Source organism: Neomonachus schauinslandi, chromosome 15 (genome assembly GCF_002201575.2).
Source record: "Neomonachus schauinslandi chromosome 15, ASM220157v2, whole genome shotgun sequence".
NCBI lineage: Eukaryota > Metazoa > Chordata > Mammalia > Carnivora > Phocidae > Neomonachus > Neomonachus schauinslandi.
The window spans coordinates 13,237,919-13,259,369 of record NC_058417.1 but is presented as its reverse complement, the minus strand read 5'-3'; the positions used below and the strand labels follow the sequence as shown (position 1 = coordinate 13,259,369).

The window sequence follows — 21,451 nt, the reverse complement described above, 5'->3', positions numbered from 1 at the left end:
ACAGTGTAGGAGGGTTCCCCTTTCTCCGCATCCCCGCCAACATCTGTCGTTTCCTGACTTGTTAATTTTAGCCATTCTGACTGGTGTGAGGTGGTATCTCATTGAGGTTTTGATTTGGATTTCCCTGATGCCTAGCGATATTGAGCACTTTTTCATGTGTCTGTTGGCCATTTGGATGTCTTCTTTGGAAAAGTGTCTGTTCATGTCTTCTGCCCATTTCTTGATTGGATTCTTTGTTCTCTGGGTGTTGAGTTTGATGAGTTCTTTATAGATTTTGGATACTAGCCCTTTATCTGATATGTCATTTGCAAATATCTTCTCCCATTCTGTTGGTTGTCTTTTGGTTTTGTTGACCGTTTCCTTTGCTTTGCAAAAGCTTTTTATCTTGATGAGGTCCCAATAGTTCATTTTTGCCCTTGCTTCCCTGATACAAATATTTCTAATACTGCTATGGTTTGTTGCCTACATTCCTAATTAAAGGAAATGTTAAATTTCAGTTAAAGAGCAGGAAAAAAATAAGTAACATATTTTTCATCCAACTTCACAGATCTCCTATGTTATATGTTCTGGTCCATTTAAGAAAAGCAGTGTCCTACCCTGGGCTTTGTACTTTTGCAGCTAATCTTAATGATCACTCCAGAGAGTTTTAGCTCTGTTTTATGGAGGAAGAAACCACCCCACAAGTCTAGTATATAGCAGAGCTATTGGAACAGCAGCAGAGTTTTGGATCTCCAAATCTAATGATTTTTCCCATAAAAGCTTCCTGACAGACTTGGCAAGGCTGAGGTGAAAGCCCTGGGGAGAGTGGTGGCTTTCAGACTTTGCTGGGCACGAGAGTTATGGGTGGAGCTCAGCATTTCAGGTTCCTTGACCTTGTCCACTAAAGGCTCTTGATACTCTAGTCCAGCTTGGGCCTGAAAATCTGCTTTTTTGGCAAGCACTCCAGATGATTTTCATGCAAGTGTCACCCCCTGGAAGATATGAGTTGTGAGATCAGGGTTTGTTTATCTGATTATACTTTGTCAATGGATAGGCCTTAGCACAGACTTGGGAGTCTTGATGATGATGAAGTTGCCTCAGGAGACAAATTTAACTTAATGCTCTGGCAGAATTATCTCTGAAATCTCCTATGAATATGCACACAAAAATAAAGGCTTAGTCACTCTGTCCTCAGACACTTCAAATATGCAGGCTAATGGCCAGAGGCAGAGAGATCAGGAATCAATCCATCCTCCCTCCCTTTCTTCCTTCCTTCCTTTCTGTCCCCCTCCCCCTCTTTTATCATTCCACAAGGCTCCATGACCACCTACTTCACGAAGGCCCTGTGGTACAAAGAGTGGTAAAGCCCTTTCCTGTACTCAAAGTCCTATATGACAGATACGTACCCAATGGTAACTCCCTAAATTGTACAGATCCTGTCCTTTGGGAATTTAGAGAACACGAGGGATTCTGGAAGCCCTCATGAAGGAGGCAGACCCCTTGAAGCCATGGAGGACTGAGGGGAGACCAGCCGTGGGCAAAGGCATGGAGGTGGGAAAATGAGGGATGTGGTAAAGCATGTGAGCCAATTGGGCTGAAGTGGAGTGTGCATAATGGGGTATGTGAGGCTGGTAAGCAGGTGGGGACAGTAACTGCAATAAAGAATAACCTAAGGAAGAATTGTGGATAAGGAACTGGGAAGCCACAACTACTCTTGGTGTATTTTTTATGTGAGGATTTTCTGCTCATTCTCATTTCATTACCACTTTATTTCTGTGAATTTGAGAGTGGAACGGAGTGGAGGGGACGGGTGTGAGGAATTTCACAAAGGCTGTGGGAGAAAGCACTGTAGAGAGCAGGAGGAAGAACAAGATGAGCTTGCTCTAAGACATACCGTGTTAGATTGGTTGACTTGAACCTTTATCCTTTTTGGTGCTCAGTAGACCAATAGTTGACTCTACTCTTTTAAGTATTTGAGATCTCTGTAGAGTTTTTCCCCAGGTTGCATTTTGAGAACTAAGTAATGAATAACAAGCCATCAATTAAGATGGGTCACAGGAGCCACTGATGGACTCAGAAATGCTTCCCACAGAGAGGATCTTCCTCTTCCTGTTGACCGTATTGAAATGACATTAATAATGCATCTGCTGCTTCTTAAATGGACGAGTAATGTCTATTAATGGAATGTGTTTATCATAGCAGGACTGTCAGAGCAAAAGAAAAATTAAAGGATAAATTGCTTTGTGGGACCTTTTGTTAAACTCTTTCCCCACCATGCCTTTCCCACTCTTGTCCCTTCTGTGCCATCCAGGATACTTAGGACGCTGAAGGAAGGCCAGGTCTGCAGATGGTCCTCAGAGGCCTTCCTTAACGTTGCTGTGGCTTCCTTTTGTGCCCCAGCACAGACTCAAATCTCCTCCCTCTAGGCCTTGCATGAACCCTCCTCTCCTTGGGGTGGGAAGTAGAAACACATTCACTATGTGTAAGTAATAACTGAACCTCCAAGAGCCATATTATTTTATGGACTTTGTGGGGTTTTAAATTTCTATTCGTCTTCCTTTAATTTTTTGGAGAACATTTTTTGGGTTTGTTAGCCTCCTCAGGCTAAAGGAAAAGCTTTAGTACTGGGGGAAGCCCTTACCAGGGCTGGAGAGAAAAGGAGGAAACCATGTGTCTTCGGGGGCCGCAGGGTGACCAAATGATACCTGCAAGCCTCTGATGGAAACACAGTGATGCTATTGGCCCCCTTCAGGCAGCCACCCACCTGCAGCCAGCCCACGGGTTCCCTCCTGCAAGCTCCTCCTCATCTCCCACAGAATGGGAGTTTTTCTTTTTTTTTTTTTTAAAGATTTTATTTTTTATTTATTTATTTGAGACAGAGAGAATGAGAGACAGAGAGCACGAGAGGGAGGAGGGTCAGAGGGAGAAGCAGACTCCCCGCCGGGCAGGGAGCCCGATGCGGGACTCGATCCCGGGACTCCAGGATCATGATCTGAGCAGAAGGCAGCCGCTCAACCAACTGAGCCACCCAGGCGCCCAGAATGGGAGTTTTTCTTGATTAAAGGGGTGATTGCCTTGTAATTCTCCTGCCTCTAAGGCTCACTCTATTGCACGATACTTCCTCCCTTATAATCTCTAAAATTCATAGGAGAAGGAAGAGAGAATGGTATGGGGGAAAGGTTGGAATCAGAGTCCAGAGGGCCTGCTTTCCACTAAGTAGAGAGTCCAACACATTTCTCTGGGGGGCATGTGGAGGCTCTGTCTGTTTCAATTTCAACACTTGAGAATCCACCATGTTGTTGTTGTTTTAAGATTTACTTATTTATTCTAGAGTGAGAGAGAGAGCACAAGCAGGGGTAGGAACAGAGGGAGAGGGAGAGAATCTCAAGCAGACTCCCCGCTGAGCACAGAGCCTGACACAGGGCTCGATCCCAGGACCTGGAGATCATGACCTGAACCAAGATCAAGTCGGATGCTCAACCAACTGAGCCACCCAGGCGCCCTGTGGATCCACCATATTTTTAACTAGAGATTGTCCCAGGACCCAGAGCAGACCAAGATGGCCACAGCAGTGGGTCCAAACCACACAGAACAATAGGCTTAAAATGTTGGCAGGTCTTAGGAGTAAGTGAGATGACATAAGAAAAAAGGTCCTTTAGAAATTCAATTTATAATTCCCCATCACTTTATTTCTGGTACCTTAGGTCATTCAGCTAGACAAAGTCTTGTGAACCAGATGAGAACGGATAAATTCACCCACTGCCAATCCTTCTTTCAGGTGGACAACACTCATTATAATGAAGCATCATGTAGACTTCTTTGGGAAAGGAGAGGGAAGGGATGTGGCGGTGAGGCAGGGAGGGGTTTTGACGACTCTGAGGACAGGCCATTCACCCCTGGCCCCTCACCCAGGAAGTGAGGGTTCAAGGCACTCAGCCAGTTCTTGGCATGCCAGGGTGCTCTCTGCCCCAGCAGCAGTGGGAGCTCTCACAGATGGTGCCCATTCTCTTGACTGACCCCTCATGCTGATATGGCATCACGAGAGAGTCTGTTGCCCTTTGAGGAGCCCTATACGACTGGGTCTCAGCAGCGGCCTCCCTCCACAGTGGCAGGGCAAATGTGCGAGCTACACGCTAAGTGTCATCCAGAGAAACCTCAGGCTCTAGAGGCCTGAGCCCTGACTGGATGGTGGGAGACCTAGGACTAATTTTAGCTTCTCAGGTGACCCAGGACCTTGTTCCATCAAATGGGTAATGGGATTGAGAGTTACCTCTCCGGCTGGGTTCACAGAGTGAGTCACATGAGTTGATGTGGAAACTGTAAAGCACTGTGCTCACGGTGACAGTGGACATCACTGCTCGGGCTGGAGAGCCAGATCACCTGGATTCAAATTCTGGCTCATCTCGCCTCCTAGGGAAACATAAGGATAATGATTGCACTGACCACGTAGGTGTTAGGGTTGTGATGGTTAAATGAGCCCATACACGTAATGCATGTAGAATGCTGAGCAAGTAGTACGTGCTGAGACTCCCTCACTGGTGACGATCCCTGGAACAGGGTGCCTGGGGGGCTTGTAAGACTGTGCAGATGGGGTTAGGTAGGAACTGGAGAAACTGTCACTCAGAACCAGTAGGCAACTTTCTTTCAAGTGGAGAATACATCGTACTTTTGGAAACATCCCTGACTTAGAATTTTATAATAATGGAAATGTAAAAAGCATAGGTCCCTTCTCCCACTTCGGGTATATTGAGTGTCGAGCCGAGCTTGTAGGGGTGGTGGGCTGGCCTCCCGTGTGGACATGGATTGCAGAGACTTGGGGTTGTAGCTTTCCAGAAGCATTTTTCACAGTGTTTTGACCATGACCCCAGGAAGAAATACATTCCACATCATATACACACACTCATACTCCAAACAACAGTTTCATGAAACTCTGCCTACCTTACTTCCTTAATAAGCTCTGCCCTATGACCTGGGTCCTCAGTTACCCGACCTGAAAAATGAAGGCCTGGGTCTCTGGGGATCTCCCAGCAGAACAAACAGGCCAGGCCACAAAGCCTGGAACTGGCTTCGGGCAGTGGAGAGACCCAATGTGGCACCACCCTATATCCAGCTTATGCAAGGGTAAGGGGCCCTGCTGGTGTGGTGTTTTTCAGCCTCAAGCTCTTCTTCAAACCAGATCTTGAGACCCTGAAAGGCTACTTTCCTCCTAGGCTCAGGTTGATGGAATGTTCACAGGAGTCATATGACTCCATCGAGGCTGCATCACCTGCCCGCCCCGCCCCCAGGATTGGAGAGCTCCGTATGAGGTGGGCTGAGGAAGAGGCTGGTGGGAGAGTGAGGAAGGAAGGTCTGGGGACAGTTCCCAAACCTTACCCCCAGGATGGTATCAGCTTCTAAAATCCCCAGTCATGACTCCCTGTTTAAAAAATCAGGCCTGAGTTTGTTCCCTTGCTTGACAAATACGTATTGAGCTAATATCTGGCAGATACAGCAGGGGGTATAGGACACAGAGATGTCCAAAGGCAAGGTCCCCATGCTCCAGGAGCTTAGGGTCTTAGTGGGGGACACAGCCAATAAGTAAACAAGATCCTATCCAAGAATGACAAGTGTTTTCAGGGAATCAGAAGGGGTAATGGGATAGAAAGTGACTGGGGTGGGGGCCAATTTTGGGGGGGTGGTAACAAGAATACACCTTTTGAGGAAATGGCATTTGAATTTGATGAAAAGATGCAAAGATCTGTGCTTCCCAAATGACAGTCTGAGAGCAAAATACAGATCCTCAGGCCTCATCCTAGACTTATGGAATGAAAATATTAGGGGCAGGGCACAGGGATTTGCATTTTTCTTCCAAATGATTCCCATGCACACAAAAACTGGACACCTACTGCCCTGTAGCTTTTACTTTTAGAGAGAGTCACCTTGGTGAACTTTCGGAACCCTTCCAACCCCTGGAGTCTGTGGTTCAGGGAGGGGAACTTCTATGTGTGTGAAGGCCTGGGTAGAGAGAGGAGCAGGACCACTTCTGGCCAGAAGGCCGGAAGCAGAAACACACAGGGCCTGCCTCTCTGTGGTTGTCACAAGTTCTAAAACTGATCTCAGAGATGCCCTCCTTCATCCCAGTGCCCACGCCCTCTCATTTAATTTCACCTGCTGTGAGGAGGGTGCAGTTTTAGCACCCTAGATTAGGCCCATCTCTTGCTTTGGGAACGTTTCGGACAGTTGGTTTGAACTCCCTCCAGGCATATTTTGTGCTTCTGCCTACATCTCTGCAGCCCCAGCCCATCTGTCTGTCCCAGATCTGGTACAGAGGTCTTCATGCTGTGGGCGCTGGGACCTGCTTGGCAACTGACTCCCTGGGAGCGTTTGGTTTTAAGCGAGCAGCAACTGTCCCTGTAGGGACAGCCACTGATTCACAGAGGACACAGGAGCCACGGATCAGGCAAGTCTTCAGTCTCTCTCAGCCTGTGTGGTGAGAAGCAGGGTCCCCCAGAGAGCAGGAAAAATCAAACCCGCTCTTTACCCTCTTTTCACTTCCTGTGTTGTAGGTCCCGCCTCCCCGGCCTCAGTTTCCCCATTTATTCAATCTATCCAATCCCCATCCCAGGATTGCTTTGGGAGTAGAAAAAGGGGTTGTTGCTTGAAAAGCAGCCCTTCCTACCCTCATCCCCTCGCCCCTGCTCCTCCAGCGCCCGATTTCTGATTTCCGGCTGGGGGGCCTCACGTGCGGCCCTGCGCCTCAGGAATGCCCTCGTAGGCGTGTCCTCCGCAGGGGAGGAGGGAGAGGGAGAGGCGGCGGCCAGGTCGCAGCTGAGGCCCGGCGCCGCCACCCTCCGCCCCCGGCCCCCAGCGGCGGCTTCCGCAGCGTCGTCCGCAGCGGCCCGCGCCCCCGCGTGCTCCCAGCCCCGCGCGCCCGGCCCGGCGACCCTGCGCGTCGGAGCCGCGCCCCCGGGAGCCGCAGTGCTCAGTGGCCTGGCGCCGGCGGGGAGCGCGCGGGGGGCCGGCGGGGAGCGGCCTGAGGCCGGCGGGGAGCGCGCGCAGATGAGCCCGCGCCATGGGGCAGGCGGGCTGCAAGGGGCTCTGCCAGTCGCTGTTCGACTACAAGACCGAGAAGTATGTCATCGCCAAGAACAAGAAGGTGGGCCTGCTCTACCGGCTGCTGCAGGTCTCCATCCTGACCTACCTGGTGGTGTGAGTTCTCCGGGGGCTTTCGGGGAGTGGGCGGGGGGCGGGGGGGAGAGGCTCTGGGCCGCAGCTGTGCCCTTCCGGGGCCCGGGAACTGGACGTGCGTTCCCTGTGCTTGGGAAGGGGCTCTTGGGTGAACGAGTGGGCAGGTCAAGGGGGAGCCCTCTGGTTCCCCACCGGCTCTGCGGGTGCTGAGCTGCGGGCAGGGACTTCAGCTTTCCTTCATTTATGAGGCTCTCGGTGGGCTGCTCCTTCCTTCCGGCCGAGCTCTGAGTGTTAGGGCCATCGAGGGGGGCAAAGGTGCAGTGGGGCTGGGCTCCAACTGTTGCCCTGGGAGCCTCCCTGGTCCGTTGGCCTGGTGCAGGCCCGGGCACTGAGTGGGTTATTTATAATCACCGAGCTCATGTGCCAAGCTCCTGGCTGGGGCAACTCGTCAGCCTGGCGTGTCTCAGCACTCCCTTCTGTCAACTCACCCCACCCCTGGCTGGCTTCTCTGGTGTCCAGCTAGGGGTCCTGCTCAGAGGCCCACTACCCCGCTCCCAGCTGGACTGTCTGCCTCCCCTTTTCCCCCTCCCACCCTCAGGGGAGGGGGTAGCTCCTTGGAGTTGCTCAACCAGGCACTGTTCAGCCCCCCCCCCCCACGCCAAAGAAGGGAGGGACAGGTGGAAGGAGGAAATGACACCAGATGAGTAGGAGGCTAATGTGCCTCTTTTACTGCCTCAGTAAATGCTGTTGAGTCCCTCCTATTTCCTGACTGGGCCCCCTGACCTCACTAGGAGGCCAATGCCCATGGAGCTTCATCCCTAAGGCACCTGAATGCCTCCCACCCCAGGGCCTTTGTACATGTCGGTCCTCAGCCAGGTGCGCCTTTACTCCTCTACTTGGTTAAAGCCCACTTGTCCTTCAGACCCAGGTTCTTGAATAACTCCTCTGATACATTCCGTAGGGATCGTTTGCTTGTCTGCCTCCCGTCCAGAGGAGGGACACCATGAAGGCAGGCAGGGCCTGGCATCACCTAACTGCTTAGGAAGTATGTGTGACATGAATGAATGAATGCGCATTGTTCCTTGGGCATTTGCTGAATGTTTCTGTCCAGGCTGGGCCCAGTGTCCCTACTAAATGGCTGGTTGGCTCATTGTCACAGCCCTCTCAGGTTTCCTTGGGGACAGGAGAGTCTAGGGCCTAGGATGTAGCAGGTCTGCCCCAGAGATGAAGAGAGTGGGCACATCTTGGTTGGCACCTGCTATACAAAGAACCCTTACTGGCATGCTGGGAGGTGCGGGGCACCCCCTGCCACTCCTGCATGACCTCAGGCAGGCAGCGTCCTGCCCTCTCCTGGACCCCGTTTTCCCAGCTTTCCCAAGGGGTTAACCTGGACGATCTCTAACCTTAACAGTAAACATCAACGATAGGCTGCTTAGAGCCTATTTTGAGTTCTTCCGTGGCCCAGCACTCACTGTGCTAAACAATTTACATGTGCTATCTCATTAAAAAAAATTTTTGTGTGTGTTTCGACAAATTTTAGACTTACAGAAAAGTGACAGGAATAGTACAAACTTTTTAAAACGTCCTTCACCTAGATTCCCCAGATGTTAACATTTTACTACATTTGTGTTGTCCTTTCCCCTTTCTTTCTCCACATACACATCATGTGTGTGTATATGCAATTTTTTCTGTTTAAGGTAAGTTGCAGGGGCGCCCGGGTGGCTCAGCCGGTTGAGCGTCTGGCTTTTTTTTTTTTTTAAAGATTTTATTTATTTATTTGACAGAGAGAGTTAGCGAGAGCAGGAACAGAAGCAGGGGGAGTGGGAGAGAGAGAAGCAGGCTTCCCGCCGAGCAGGGAGCCCGATGCGGAGCTCAATCCCAGGACCCTGGGATCATGACCTGAGCCGAAGGCAGACGCTTAACGGCTGAGCCACCCAGGTGCCCCGAGCGTCTGGCTCTTGATTTCGGCTCAGGTCATGGTCTGCGGGTGTGAGATCTGATCATCGGGGAGTCTGCTTCTCTCTCTCTCCCTCTCCCTCTGCCCCCACTTGCACTCTCTCTCTGAAATAAATAACTCTTTTTTAAAAAAGAGTAAGTTGCAGACATTATGCCCCTTTACTACTAAAGACTTCAGTGCGTATTTCTTAAAACCAAGGAATTCTCGGGCGCCTGGGTGGCTCAGATGGTTGGGCGTCTGCCTTCGGCTCGGGTCATGGTCTCAGGGTCCTGGGATCGAGTCCCGCGTCGGGCTCCCTGCTCCTTGGGAGCCTGCTTCTCCCTCTGCCTCTCTCTCTCTCTCTGTCTCTCATGAATAGATAAATAAAATCTTTAAAAAAAAAACAAAACAAAAAACCAAGGAATTCTCTTATTTAACCAAGTACAGCTATGAAAATTAGGTAATTTACACTGAAACAATATTATTTTCTAACCTTTGGACCTCTTGTAAATTGCTCTAATAATTACATTTAATAGCAAAAAATATATATATATCTGAAATCCTGCCTTGCATTCATTCATTCATTTTGTCTTCTTAGTCTCCTTTAACCTGGAATTGTACCTGAGACTCTTTGTATTTCCTGACACTGATGTTTTTTGAAAAGTACAGGACTTTTATTTTATTACAACTTTTTAATTGAAGTAAAATTCACCTAGCATGTAATTCACCATTTCAACTATTTAAAATTATACTATTCAGTAGTTTTTAGTACACTCATAATGTTGTACAACTATCACCACTGTCTTATTTCAGAACATTTCCATCACCCCAAAAAGAAACCTATATCTATTAGCAGTCAGTCAGAATTCTCCCCTACCCCCATCCCTTGGCAACCACTAATGTACTTTCTGTCTCTATAGATTTACCTCTTCTGGACATTTCATATAAATCAAATCATACAACATGTGGTCTTTTTTTTGGTCTGGCTTCTTCACTTAACATAATGTTTTCAAGGTTTATCCATGCTATAGCGTGAATCAGTACTTCATTGCATTTATGGCTGAATAATACTCACATTTTGTTTATCCATTCATCTGTTGACAGACATTTGGACTGTTTCTACCTTTTTTTTTTTAAGATTTTATTTATTGATTTGAGAAAGAGAGATAGCATGAGCGGGGGAGAGGCAGAGGGAGAAGCAGGCTTCCCGCCGAGCAAGGAACCCAATGTGGGACTCGATCCCAGCACCCTGGGATCATGACCTGAGCTGAAGGCAGACGCTTAACCTACTGAGCCACCCAGGCGCCCCTGTTTCCTGCTTTTTGGCTGTCACGAATAACATTACTAAGAACATTCATTACAAGTGTTTGTGTGGTTATATGTTTTCAGTTCTCTTGGGTATATATTTTGGCAGGAAGTTGCTGGGTCAACTACCAACCTGTTTCCCACAGCAGCTGCACCATTTTACATTCCTATCAGCGAGTCCCAATTTCTCTGCATCCTCACCAGCACTTGTTATTTTCCTTTATATATTTTTTAATTACCGCCATTTTCTTCGGTGTGAAGTAGTATCTCATTGTGGTTCTGATTTTCATTTCCTTGATGCCTAACGACATTGAGCGTCTTTTCATGGGCTTATTGGCCATCTGTTTATCTTCTTTGGAGAAGATGTCTACTCAAATCCTTGGCCCATTTTTAAATTGGGTTATTTGTCTTTTTCGTTGCTGAGTTGTGAGAGTTCTTTATATATTCTGGGTACTAGAACCTGACCATGTGATTTGCAAATATTTTCTCCCATTCTGTGCATTATTTTTTCACTTTCTTGATAGTGTCCTTTGATGCACAAAAGTTTTTATTTATTTTTTGTTTTTTATTTTTTTTGCACAAAAGTTTTTAATTTTGATGAAGTTCCACTTATCTGTTTTTTCTTTTATTGTGTGTGTTTGGGGTGTCAAAGAATGTAGGATTTGTACTCTCATTTTGTAGAATGCCCCTTAGTTTGGATTTGTCTGCGGTCTGTCCGTGAATAGTTTCAGGTTATGTACCGTCTCCTTTAACTGTCCTCACACCCCTGGGGGGAGGCACTGTTACCCTGTGTTAACTCCCAGAGTTCATTGCTTCTCCCGAGGTCACATCCCCAGTGCATGCATGAGCAGGTTTTGGCCCAGCCTGGGCCATTTTCAGGGCCTCCGCCCCTGAGAGTAGCTGTCTCCCTGTTCTGGGATTGTTTGTCACCTCTGCTGCTTGCAGAACCCGGTTTTAGGCAGCAGTGGAGTCGTGACCCCTGCCCAGGAGCTGGTGGGAAAGGTGAAGCCCCTGGGGAACATTCCCTGAGGACAGCAATGAGGCTGATGCGCACCTGCCGACCTTTTCCCCGCAGCTGGGTGTTCCTGGTGAAGAAGGGTTACCAAGACACTGACACCTCCCTGCAGAGCAGCATTGTCACCAAAGTCAAGGGTGTGACCTTCACCAACACATCGGAGCTCGGGGAGCGGCTCTGGGATGTTGCTGACTATGTCATCCCACCCCAGGTCTGAGTCCCACACAGCACTAGGGCCCGGGCTAGCAGGGCCTGGCTTGGCGGGGGGGTCACATAGGAAGGTGCTCAGGTACCTAGGGACTCCCTTGGCCCAGGACAGCTGCCAGAGTTTGCAGATGGAGACCCTGCCCGGAGCCTTCCCTCCACACCGACCCCCTGCTCTCCTTGACTGTGCCTATGAGACCAGTCCCTTCCCAATAAACCCCGAGCCTGTAGAAACCAAATGGGGCCCCAAGAACGTTCAGGTCAGTGTGAGTCAGGTGGCCTGGCACAGAGCACTGCTTCCTTGTGTTAGCCGCTGGCTGCGCTTGGGAATGGCTCCCTGGCCTGCTCACAACTGGCCTGGGCCACCCTGTCCGGGCCTCTTCTCCCAGATCTGGGCTTGGATCCTGGGGACTGAGGTCAGAATAGGAATTCATGGAGGGAGCAGTTTGGGATTGTGGGCCTGAAAGGGACCTCTCAAAGGATGTCTGCTCAGAGACTTCAAAGTCAGTGGGCAGATGGGTAGGATCCACTGATTTTGTGGCCGCGTTGTCCTCAACACCCACGCAGAGACCCAACCCCTGCCAGGAAGCGCTGGGAAGGAGGGTCTCCAAGAGGGCAGGAGGATGTCCCTCAACTCCTCTCTGGCTCCTCAGGGAGAGAACGTCTTCTTCGTAGTCACCAACTTGATCGTGACCGCCAACCAGCGGCAGGAAACCTGTGCTGAGGTTTGATGTGGTGCAGAAAGCGGGGAAGGGGGTGGGAGAGCCTCCAGCAGTTGTTGGGTTCTACCCTTCTCCTGAAGCAGGGGTTTCTACCCCCTCCAAGAGCTGGGCCTCTGTCAGTCCCAGGGGATATGTGTACCAGAGCACGCACCTGCAGTGTTTGGGGGAGAGAAGCAGGTTCTCAAAGGGTGTGTGGCCCCACTCAGGGGAGGAACCCCTGTCCTAATTCCTGGGGTGGGACCTGGTTCTGAACTGGGGCCCCTGCAGGGAAGTGCCCCCCCGCAGGTGCCCTTTCTTTCTGACAGAGCGAAAGCATTCCGGATGCCTGGTGCTACACAGACAGTGACTGTCCCCCTGGGGAGCCTGTTGTGGCTGGAAATGGTGAGGCCTGGAATGGCCAGGGCTGGGAGCACAGTGGGGGATGGAGCCAGGAGGCTTCTAGCATCATCTCCGCCCCAATCCTACAGGAGTGAAGACTGGCCGTTGCGTGCGGGTGGGCAGCATGCAGAGGGGCACCTGTGAGGTGTTCGCCTGGTGCCCCGTGGAGACAAAGCCCAGACCAGTGTGAGTGGCTCCGGCCTTGGGACCCGGAAGAGCTACCTGGGCAGTGAGTGGGTCTCAGCCTGATGGTGGAGACACCTCTCCCCTGAGATCCTCTTTCCGAGGACAGCCTACCAAGCCCTAGGACCACCGCAACATGAGCAGATGAATGGTCCTTGGCCAAGGCTCCAGGGGCTGCAGGGAGCGGACCGGCCCCAGCCCTGCCACAGGCCTGGGGGGATGTACAGAGGGAGCAGGGGCAGGGCCTCCTGGACAGGCTGTCCTGGCTTCGTTTTCAGGAAGCCACTGCTGGGCAAGGCTGAAGACTTCACCGTTTACATAAAGAACTTCATTCGTTTCCCCAAATTCAACTTCTCCAAGTACGTGGGACTTGGTGCCTGGGGATCTGCATCCTTGTCACTGTGCGTGGGCCCGTGTGCATGATGTGGAGGTGTATGTGAATGAACCACCAGGTGACGCTGGAGCACCCCTTCCCCTTGCTGTGGGAGTGGGGTTCTGTCCTTGAATGCAATAGGTTAGTGGGGTGTGCTGAGGGGGGAGTAGTCAGGACTTGAGTCGAGGCTAAAGTCAGGGACTCAGCCTGGGCCAAGTAAAGGCCCAGCGACTCCTGGGCCAGGCTGTCTCTGGCCTGGGAACGGCAAGTCTCAGCTTCATTTCACTGTCTGTTCGTGGCCTCCATCCAGGACCAATGTGCTGGACACCAATGACAGAGCTTTCCTGAAGTCCTGTCAGTTTGGCCCCAAGAACCCCTACTGCCCCATCTTCCGACTGGGGTCTGTGGTCAGCTGGACGGGGAGCAACTTCCAGGAGATAGCTGTGCAGGTGAGTGGCGTGCACTCAGGGCGCCGTGCCCGGGGGCCCGGGGGCCCGGGGGCCTAAGAGCTCTGGGTCTGGGCTCTGTCACGAAGAGGATGGTGAGTAGGGGGGACCTTTGGGGTGGGATGGACAAAGTCCCCTGCCCCAGGGACTCACTGTCTTCAGAACTGACTATGACACACAGTCTGTCAGAACTCAGGCATCAGTGGGAGGCACGCTGAGCACCTGCTGTTGGTTCTCAGTCCTCGGGGCATCCGTTGAAACAGAGCCAGAGGGAACCCCATTGGCATATCCTGGCTCTCGTGTGAGGTGCCCATCCCTTTGTAGGTGCTCGCTCATGGAAGCATGAAACAGGAGGGTTCTGGGTTTGGGCACTCTTGGTGATGTGCTTTCCTCAGCCACACCAAAGGTGGGGCTAGGACCCTGGAACTTCCACCTTCTTCCTGGAAGGATGTTCCAGGGGGGCTGACCCTTGGCCTGAGTACTTTTCTCATCTTGTCCAGCTCCCTGTGAGGAGCTGGTCTGTGCCTTCTGTCCACTCCACAAAGTTCTGTGCACTGATTCTTATCTCTTCTTCATCAGGGTGGTGTGATAGGAATTCAGATTGAATGGGATTGTGATCTTGATAAAGCTCCTTCTGAATGCAACCCTCACTATTCTTTTAGCCGTCTGGACAACACATTTTCAGAAAACTCAATCTCCTCTGGGTACAACTTCAGGTAAGTGGGGCTAGACTTGCTGCCTTGTTACCCTGTCCACATTTTGTCCTCTTCTGGGTGCCAGCACTCTGACACCCCTTATTGGGGTGGATAGTAGAGTGGGAGGTATAGGGAGAAAGAGCTGAGGAGAGATGAGGGATGGCAGGGGGGAGCATCGCTGGGAGAGGAGAGAAGTTTTTGTCACCCTGTGGGCTCACCAGGAAGCTGAGGCTTGGCTTCTTAACCAGGTCACCTCCCTCAGTACTTTGGTGGCCCTGGGTTGGCCCAGCATATAGTGGGAAAGCCCTTGCCTCTTAGGGAATGTCTGTAAGGATTTCAAAGATCTGGATGAATCTTTACCGTAGTGTTGGCAAGACGATCTATAACCTCCCCCAAGGCTGCTAAGAGCAGGGTCTTGGGGGGGTGCTTATAAATCTCCAAAGCAGCCAAGTATGTGTTGCCAAGCAGGGAAGGTCTCCCCTAGGTTTGCCAAGTATTACCGAGACGCTGCTGGGGTGGAGTTCCGCACCCTGATGAAAGCCTATGGGATCCGCTTTGATGTGATGGTGAACGGCAAGGTGCGTGCGGCGTACGTCCCATCCTGAGGCTGGACAGGCCCGGGGCGGGGCATGTTGGAGTCCCTGGAAGCCTGCTGTCCACCCGTCCCATGTTCACCCTGCTTTGTTTCTCTGTGCTACAGGCAGGGAAGTTCAGCCTCATCCCCACAGTCGTCAACATTGGCTCTGGGGTGGCGCTCATGGGTGCTGTGAGTACTGCCCCCCCTCACCTTTACCCTCTGAGCACTGGCCTGGGGGTGGGGGGGACCACTCGGGAGGTGCCGTCCTGATGCTGCAGAAAGAACAAGAGCGGGCGAGGTCGGTGGGATGCAGGTCAGGCTTTCTGGGACCTGACACCTGGCAGCAGCCCCCAGGTGGCAGTGACTGCCCGAGTTTCTGTTTCCAGAGCCAGAGAGCCATCTGCCTGGCGCTCTGGCGCTGGGGGCGGGGCTGGGCTTCTCTGGGATCCGGGGTCAGTCCCTGAACTTCCGAAGGCTCATCTGTGCTGCTGCCGAAAAGAGACGGGACCCAGCTATCTGCAGGGTTTCTCAGCTGTCCCTGTTGACGTTTTGGGCCAGAGAATTCTTTTTTGTGTGGGGCCCTCTGTGTCCTCTAGGATGTTTAACAACATGGCGCTGGGCACCTCTACTCACTAGATGCCTGCACTGCCTTCTTCCCCAACCAAAAACGTCTCCAGAAATTGCCTGTCTCCTGGGGAGCAAAAACAAAGCAGGGTGAACATGGGACGGGTGGACAGCAGGCTTCCAGGGACTCCAACATGCCCCTCCCCGGGCCTGCCCAGCCTCAGGGTGGGACGTACACCGCACACCCCCCCGTTGAAAGGCACAGGGCTAACAGACGAGCGCAGGGAAGTCAGGCTGCAGGCCTCCCTCAGATCTGTCCCTTCAGCTGAGCCCAGGGGGCTCACCGGAGAGGAAGTACTTGCTGGAGGGTAGGCAAAGGTTTCCTCCAAATCTCTTGTCATGCCCCCTTGTTTTTCTGGAAGTTTTCTTAAAGACGTGGGAACTGGGGCGCCTGGGTGGCTCAGTTGGTTAAGCAACTGCCTTCGGCTCAGGTCGTGATCCTGGAGTCCCCGGATTGAGTCCCGCATCAGGCTCCCTGCTCGGCAGGGAGTCTGCTTCTCCCTCTGACCCTCCTCCCTCTTGTGCTCTCTGTCTCTCATCCTCTCTCTCTCAAATAAATAAATAAAATCTTTAAAAAAAAAAAAAAAAAAAAAAAAAAAGACGTGGGAACTGTCAGTGGCTCGTGCCCCTCCCGGCAAGCTCCTTGCCAGGGTTTCCGGCAGCCTCGTCCTCTCTGCCCTGTTGGAGGCTTCCGGCAGGACCTGGGGTGGACTTTTTATGAAGACCAGGGGGACAGGATGCAACAAGGCCATATTCTCCTGAGAGTTGGTGCATAAAAGTGAGCCCCAAATGAGTCCTCTTTACCGCAAACCGGCATTGTTAGGGAGCCCTGCACGTGTGCTTCTGTGACTTTCTTAGAGCTGGGCCTCTGTCAGTCATTACTTCCTCATGCTGTGGGTAAGTCAGACACAAGGGCCTGGGGTCCATACCTGTGAAATAAAGAAAACAGGGAAAGTGGTGCGGATGCTGGTTGGGTGGAGGAATGTTCTCTGTGCAACAGGGAAGTGATAAGTAACATTTGGGCACCTCGGTGGGGAGCAGGGGGAGAGCCGTGAAGTACCCAGAGTCAGAGGCCCGGGTTCACCTATGAGCCCGTCCCTCAGCCCCCAGACCCCCTTACCCACTCCTCAGCCCTGCAGGACACACCCCTCCCCGCGGGGCTGTGGGCGGAGGGGCCCTCTGTGATTTGCCCCATGCACTCTGGTCCGAGGCTCCTGTGAACGGCTGTTGGTGGGTCCCAGCTGGGTCCATCTTTCCTTGACCACCCCTGTCGGCCTTGTTCTTTAGGTCCCCTCCAACCCATCTCTCAAAGTGACTACGGGACCAACCCACCTTTCTAAAATAGGTCCTGCCCCTATGCAAGGCCCTTCAGTGTCTTCCCCTAAGGGCTTAGGACCGAGGCCTCAAAGGCATTGTAAGAAAATTGTCCCAGCTGGTCCCCATCCCACCTCTCCGGAAGTGTCTCTCACTTTTGCAACGCAGGCCCTGTGGAATGTCCTTTGCTACCTGGCCAGTGCCCTTCCTGGGCTTTCTGGCTTTTTCTTTTCTTTTCTTTTTTTTCTTTTGTCTTTTCTTTTCCTTTCCTTTTTTTGTGTATAAATTCCATTCAACCCTCAAGACTCAGCCCAGATATCCATCCCCAGGCTGAGTCAAGTCCTGTCTTCTCTCTGCTTCCTTGCTCCTGTCCGCATCATAGGATATGTCACTGTCATAATTTACATGCTTGTCTCCTGCACCAGAGGGACAGTCCCCACAGGGTCTCATTGTCTTAATCCTCCTGCACCCCATGCAGTGCGTGGCACATGGTGAGTGCTCAGCAGACATTCACTGAAGACGCGATTGAGGGGGGCCAGGGTAGTCAGGGGGTGCTTGGCCTGATAGAGCAGATGGGCCCCAGGCTAACTTTGGCTCTACCGTGAACCAGCTTTGTGGCCTTTGACAAAGGTGCCTCCTGCTGAGCCCAGTTTCCTCACCTGTTAATTGGGGGACATTGATGCCCTTAGGGGTTGGTGCAAGATCAGATGGGGGGATGTCCTGTGTGTCAAGTGGCAGGCCGCTTTCTGGAAGTCTAGGATTCTGAGTCAGGAACCCCAACTCTTTTGCTGCAGGGGGCTTTCTTCTGTGACCTGGTACTTATCTACTTCATCAAGAAGAGCCACTTTTACCGAGACAAGAAGTATGAGGAAGTGAGGTCAGTGATGCTTCCTCCCCAGCAGTGTGAGGGGACCCTTGAGGAGCCCCCTTGACCAGCCTTCCCATTCCCGGCCGAGAAACTTTACCCTGGTTGGATGGTGGTGCTTGGGGTGTGGAGGGAGGCAGGGCTGCACCGTTGGGAGCCCCCCTAGAAGGGCGGCGGAAGGTGGGATGTTTGGAGAACCTGCTTTACAGAACTGGATCCTGCCCCACAGCAGCCGCAGAAAATAAGGCCTGCCTAGGACGGGCAGAAGACTTGGTGTCCCAGCCTGACTCTGCCACTGTCTGCCATGTGACTTCACACAAGTCCCCCCAGGCTTCCTTGGGCCTCAGTTTCCCTCTCTGTGAGCCTTTGAGCACTTAAATTTTAGGATTCTTGGACATGGTAGTCCTGGTGGACTGGGGTTAAGGGACGCTGGAGTGGTAAGGGAAGAAAAAGACGGATTTCTTGTTTTTTACTGCGGGCGTCTATTTCCAGGCTCTTTTGGGCCCTGAGCTTGGTGGTGTGTTATGTGCGTATTCATAGCGGCAGAACACAGTGTAAGTGGGAAATCCTGAGGTCTGCGGGCAGATTGGAAGGGGAAAGAGGCTCTGGCCCAGCCGCTCTGGAGGGGCTGGGATCAGAAGGGGGATTGCAGATGGTGGGCTCCGGATGGGCACCTGGGCACTCCCTTGTGCCCACCACAACACATCATTCCCCGGACTGAACCGGCCCTGAGGCAGGCTGAGCCTTTAACCCTGACCCTGACGGAGCCCTCATTGCTCCCTCATGGCTGGAGGGAGAGGGGTGCCCCCCCCTTGCCTCCGCTGGGCCCTGCAGGCCAGGGTTACCTGGGTCCTGTCCTGCCCAGAATCCTCCGGGTTCTCCCGGGGCTTGCAGAGCCCTCTCAGCAGGGCGGGACCCCAGAGGCAGAGGAGGCCGGGCAGCCTGAGGCGCATCTCGGAGGCGGCTGCCCGAAGGGGAAAGGCTGTGCAGGCCAGCAGCGCCTCCAGCCCCCCAGGTGAGGGGCAGCGGGGCAGAGGACTCCGGGATGAGCCTTGCAGAGATGGCGTGGGCCTCTCCTCTCCTGCCTGCCTCCTGCCTGGCTACGAGGCAGGACGTCCAGGACCCAGGAGAGCCCACCCACGCTGGACTGTGTGGAGAGGAGGCGCTTTAGCCTGGTATTCCCTCCATGCCCCCAAGTGACCACAAGGCCGCCCGCTTACTGTGCGCTCCCGGCACCACCATTCCCTCAGGCTTACTCTGCTGCCACTTCTCCGAGCTCTTTGTATGTATGAACTCGTTCCGGCAACTTACTGGGGGGCACACTAACCGTCCCTCTTCTAACGAAGAAACGGAGGCAAAGAAGGTTAAGTAACTTGCTCAAGTCACAGCTAATACGTGGCAGAGCTGGGATTTAAAGACAGGCAGTAAGTCCCTGGGATCCAGTTCTTCTCCATCAGGCTTTTCTGCCTCATCAAGCCCCCCATTCTGCTGCCCCCCCATCAGATGCTTTCCTTGCCTGTTGCTGTGGGGGCTCTCGGTGCCCTCCGGGCGCCACCACAGTGGCAGCTGCTCACTATGGCCCCAGAGACCCCAACCCAAGCATCCGCATGCGGCTGGGCTGTAGCCGGGGGGCTCTGCCGGGCGGCCCCTCTCTGGATGCGCTGTGGGTGGGCTCTGCCTTTAGGGCGGCCTTCCCTGTTCTCAGGGTTCCCAATTGTCCTCTGTGTGCCCCCCCCCATCCACACACAGGTCTGGCCACCTGGGGAACGGAGAGGTGAATGTGGATCAGCTACAGAACCTGCAGACGGTGGACGCATAGCCAGAGGTGTCGGCTGAGAGCAGATCTGGTGAAGATGGTGGGGCCGAACCACCCGCAACTCTGAACTGAGCAGTGTCGTGTGTTTGCCTGGGATCCTGCTGCGGGCTTTGTGCTGGGTGTGCTGTGTGCGTGGCTGTGGCGGGGGCAGGGGGCCCTCCTAGTGGCCGGCGTGGCTCCGAGCTGCAAGAGGAGGCCTTGGGGAGCCAAGTGGGGGAAGGCCGCGGGCCTGGGTGGTACTAGAGTGTTTTCATTTTTCTGAGAACCTGGTTCGTTCATTCATTCATTCGTTCATTCACACGATACACGTTATTTGCTGTGGGCTGTGCCCCATCCAAGAGATGCTTAAATGAGACGCTGACCTGGCCCTCGGGGGCCGGGGCGGGGAGAGCACACGTGTAATTCCCTCCAGAGCTGGCAGACATCACAGCCAGCCTCAGCCGGCCTGGCCTTCCTCCAGCCTCTAGCTCAGACTTCCACAATCCCTGTTGAGACCCCTGGGTCTTCAGAGAAAGACTTTGGCCAACATCCACAGGGACATCTGGCCTTCAGGAATAAAAAAGGTGGCCCAGGAGGCCACGAGGAAAGGACTGGACGTGTGAGGAGGCAGCTGGCCCTTGCGGGGAGATGCAGCCTCGAGGGCTCCCAGCTAAGGTGGGGAAGGGGAGGCAGGGAGACCTCTGCTCCAGTCTGCCAGCCCAGTCTCAGGAGGCCTCGGGCATAGCGTCTCACCCAAACGGGAGATCGTGTGCCTCTGTCTGTCTCTCCCAGTTCTGTGCAGCTGGGTGACCCTGCCTGGCCCCCCTCCCTTTCTCCTCAAAGGCTGGGTCGAAGGGCTGGTGACTACACTAGGTGGCGCTCACGTGGCAGGTGGAAGCAGTTGTTACTAGGGAGGCCCTGGCCCCTCACCCCTCACCCCAGCCTCTCCTTCTTCGCCCCACTCCATCCCGCCCCAACCCTGCAGAACGGTGCTGCTTCCCCCCTACTGGCTGTAGAGACTCTCTTCAAGTGTGGCCCAGCGGCCTCCCCGGGAGCGTGCTGGAAATGGCAGTCCATTTCCATTGTCCTACATCAGAACCTGTGTTTCAAGAAGATTCCTAGGTGATCCGTGTGAACATTGCTGCTTGAGAGCACGGGTTAAGGAGATCTGCCAAGCCTGGTTCCCAGGGAGGAGAAGGCCCGCTATGACAGGTGATGCCAATGTCTAGGTCAGACTTACACATAGTGTACTTTGAGAGCAAGAGGATTCCCCACCCCCACCCCCAGGAAAGTGGCAAGCTCGGTGTATTTAAATTAAAATATTTTGACTAGATAATACTTCTATGATTCAAAAACTACAAGGCACAAAAGATGACAGTGAAGAGCTCCCCTCCCACCCCTGTTCCCCAAGGCAGCCTGTGTTACCCATTTCGAAAGGCTCTCCTGTTTCGCTGAGCATCTACTTGGTTACTTGTGCCCTCACTCAGGAAATGAACTCTTCCTGATGCCTGCAACATCAGGCCAAGTGTCCTCTGTCAGAAAGGGACACGATGGAGGACACTTAAGTACTGGGCTGGGGAGTCGGCTAGCTCACTTCTCCCTCTCCCAGCGTCTGAGGAGTCCCTGTGTAAAGCCAAGAGGCGAGACCTAGAACTCATCACTCACTGCTGTCTGATTGCTCAGTAGCAAAGGCCCGAGTGCTGCCTCTGGCCCAGCAAGCCCGGTGCTTTGTCCGCACACCTACCCGGACGCTAGGGAGCATCCTCTTTGGAAGTGCGCTCTCTGGGCCTCCGCCAAGTCAGAAGGGTTTGGTTCTCTGCACACACAGGAGGCGGGAAGCATCCTTCCACTGGAGCCTTTAGAGAGGGTCAGA

The 21,451-nt window shown here is 52.9% G+C and overlaps 1 protein-coding gene across 5 annotated transcripts; it reads left to right on the top strand.

The window, feature by feature from the left end:
- The first annotated feature begins 6,863 nt into the window (after nucleotides 1-6,863).
- On the top strand, nucleotides 6,864-20,483 carry P2RX5 (purinergic receptor P2X 5). 5 transcript variants are annotated; one of them, XR_002481131.1, is made up of 13 exons: nucleotides 6,864-7,167; nucleotides 11,463-11,613; nucleotides 12,260-12,331; nucleotides 12,634-12,709; nucleotides 12,796-12,892; nucleotides 13,168-13,248; nucleotides 13,573-13,711; nucleotides 14,288-14,424; nucleotides 14,888-14,981; nucleotides 15,104-15,169; nucleotides 17,713-17,795; nucleotides 18,013-18,337; nucleotides 19,533-19,604. XR_002481131.1 is itself a non-coding variant. In XM_021704050.1 (12 exons), the coding sequence occupies exons 1-12, from the start codon at nucleotides 7,092-7,094 to the stop codon at nucleotides 19,600-19,602; spliced, it is 1,089 nt and encodes a 362-aa protein (XP_021559725.1). In that variant the 5' UTR covers nucleotides 6,864-7,091; the 3' UTR covers nucleotides 19,603-20,483. The 5 variants fall into 5 exon arrangements, 3 of the variants coding, with proteins under 3 accessions (XP_021559725.1, XP_021559722.1, XP_021559724.1); XR_002481132.1 differs by having other exon boundaries at nucleotides 18,013-18,141; nucleotides 19,533-19,569; XM_021704050.1 differs by lacking the exon at nucleotides 18,013-18,337 and having other exon boundaries at nucleotides 6,864-7,114; nucleotides 19,533-20,483.
- Nucleotides 20,484-21,451: the final 968 nt, after the last annotated feature.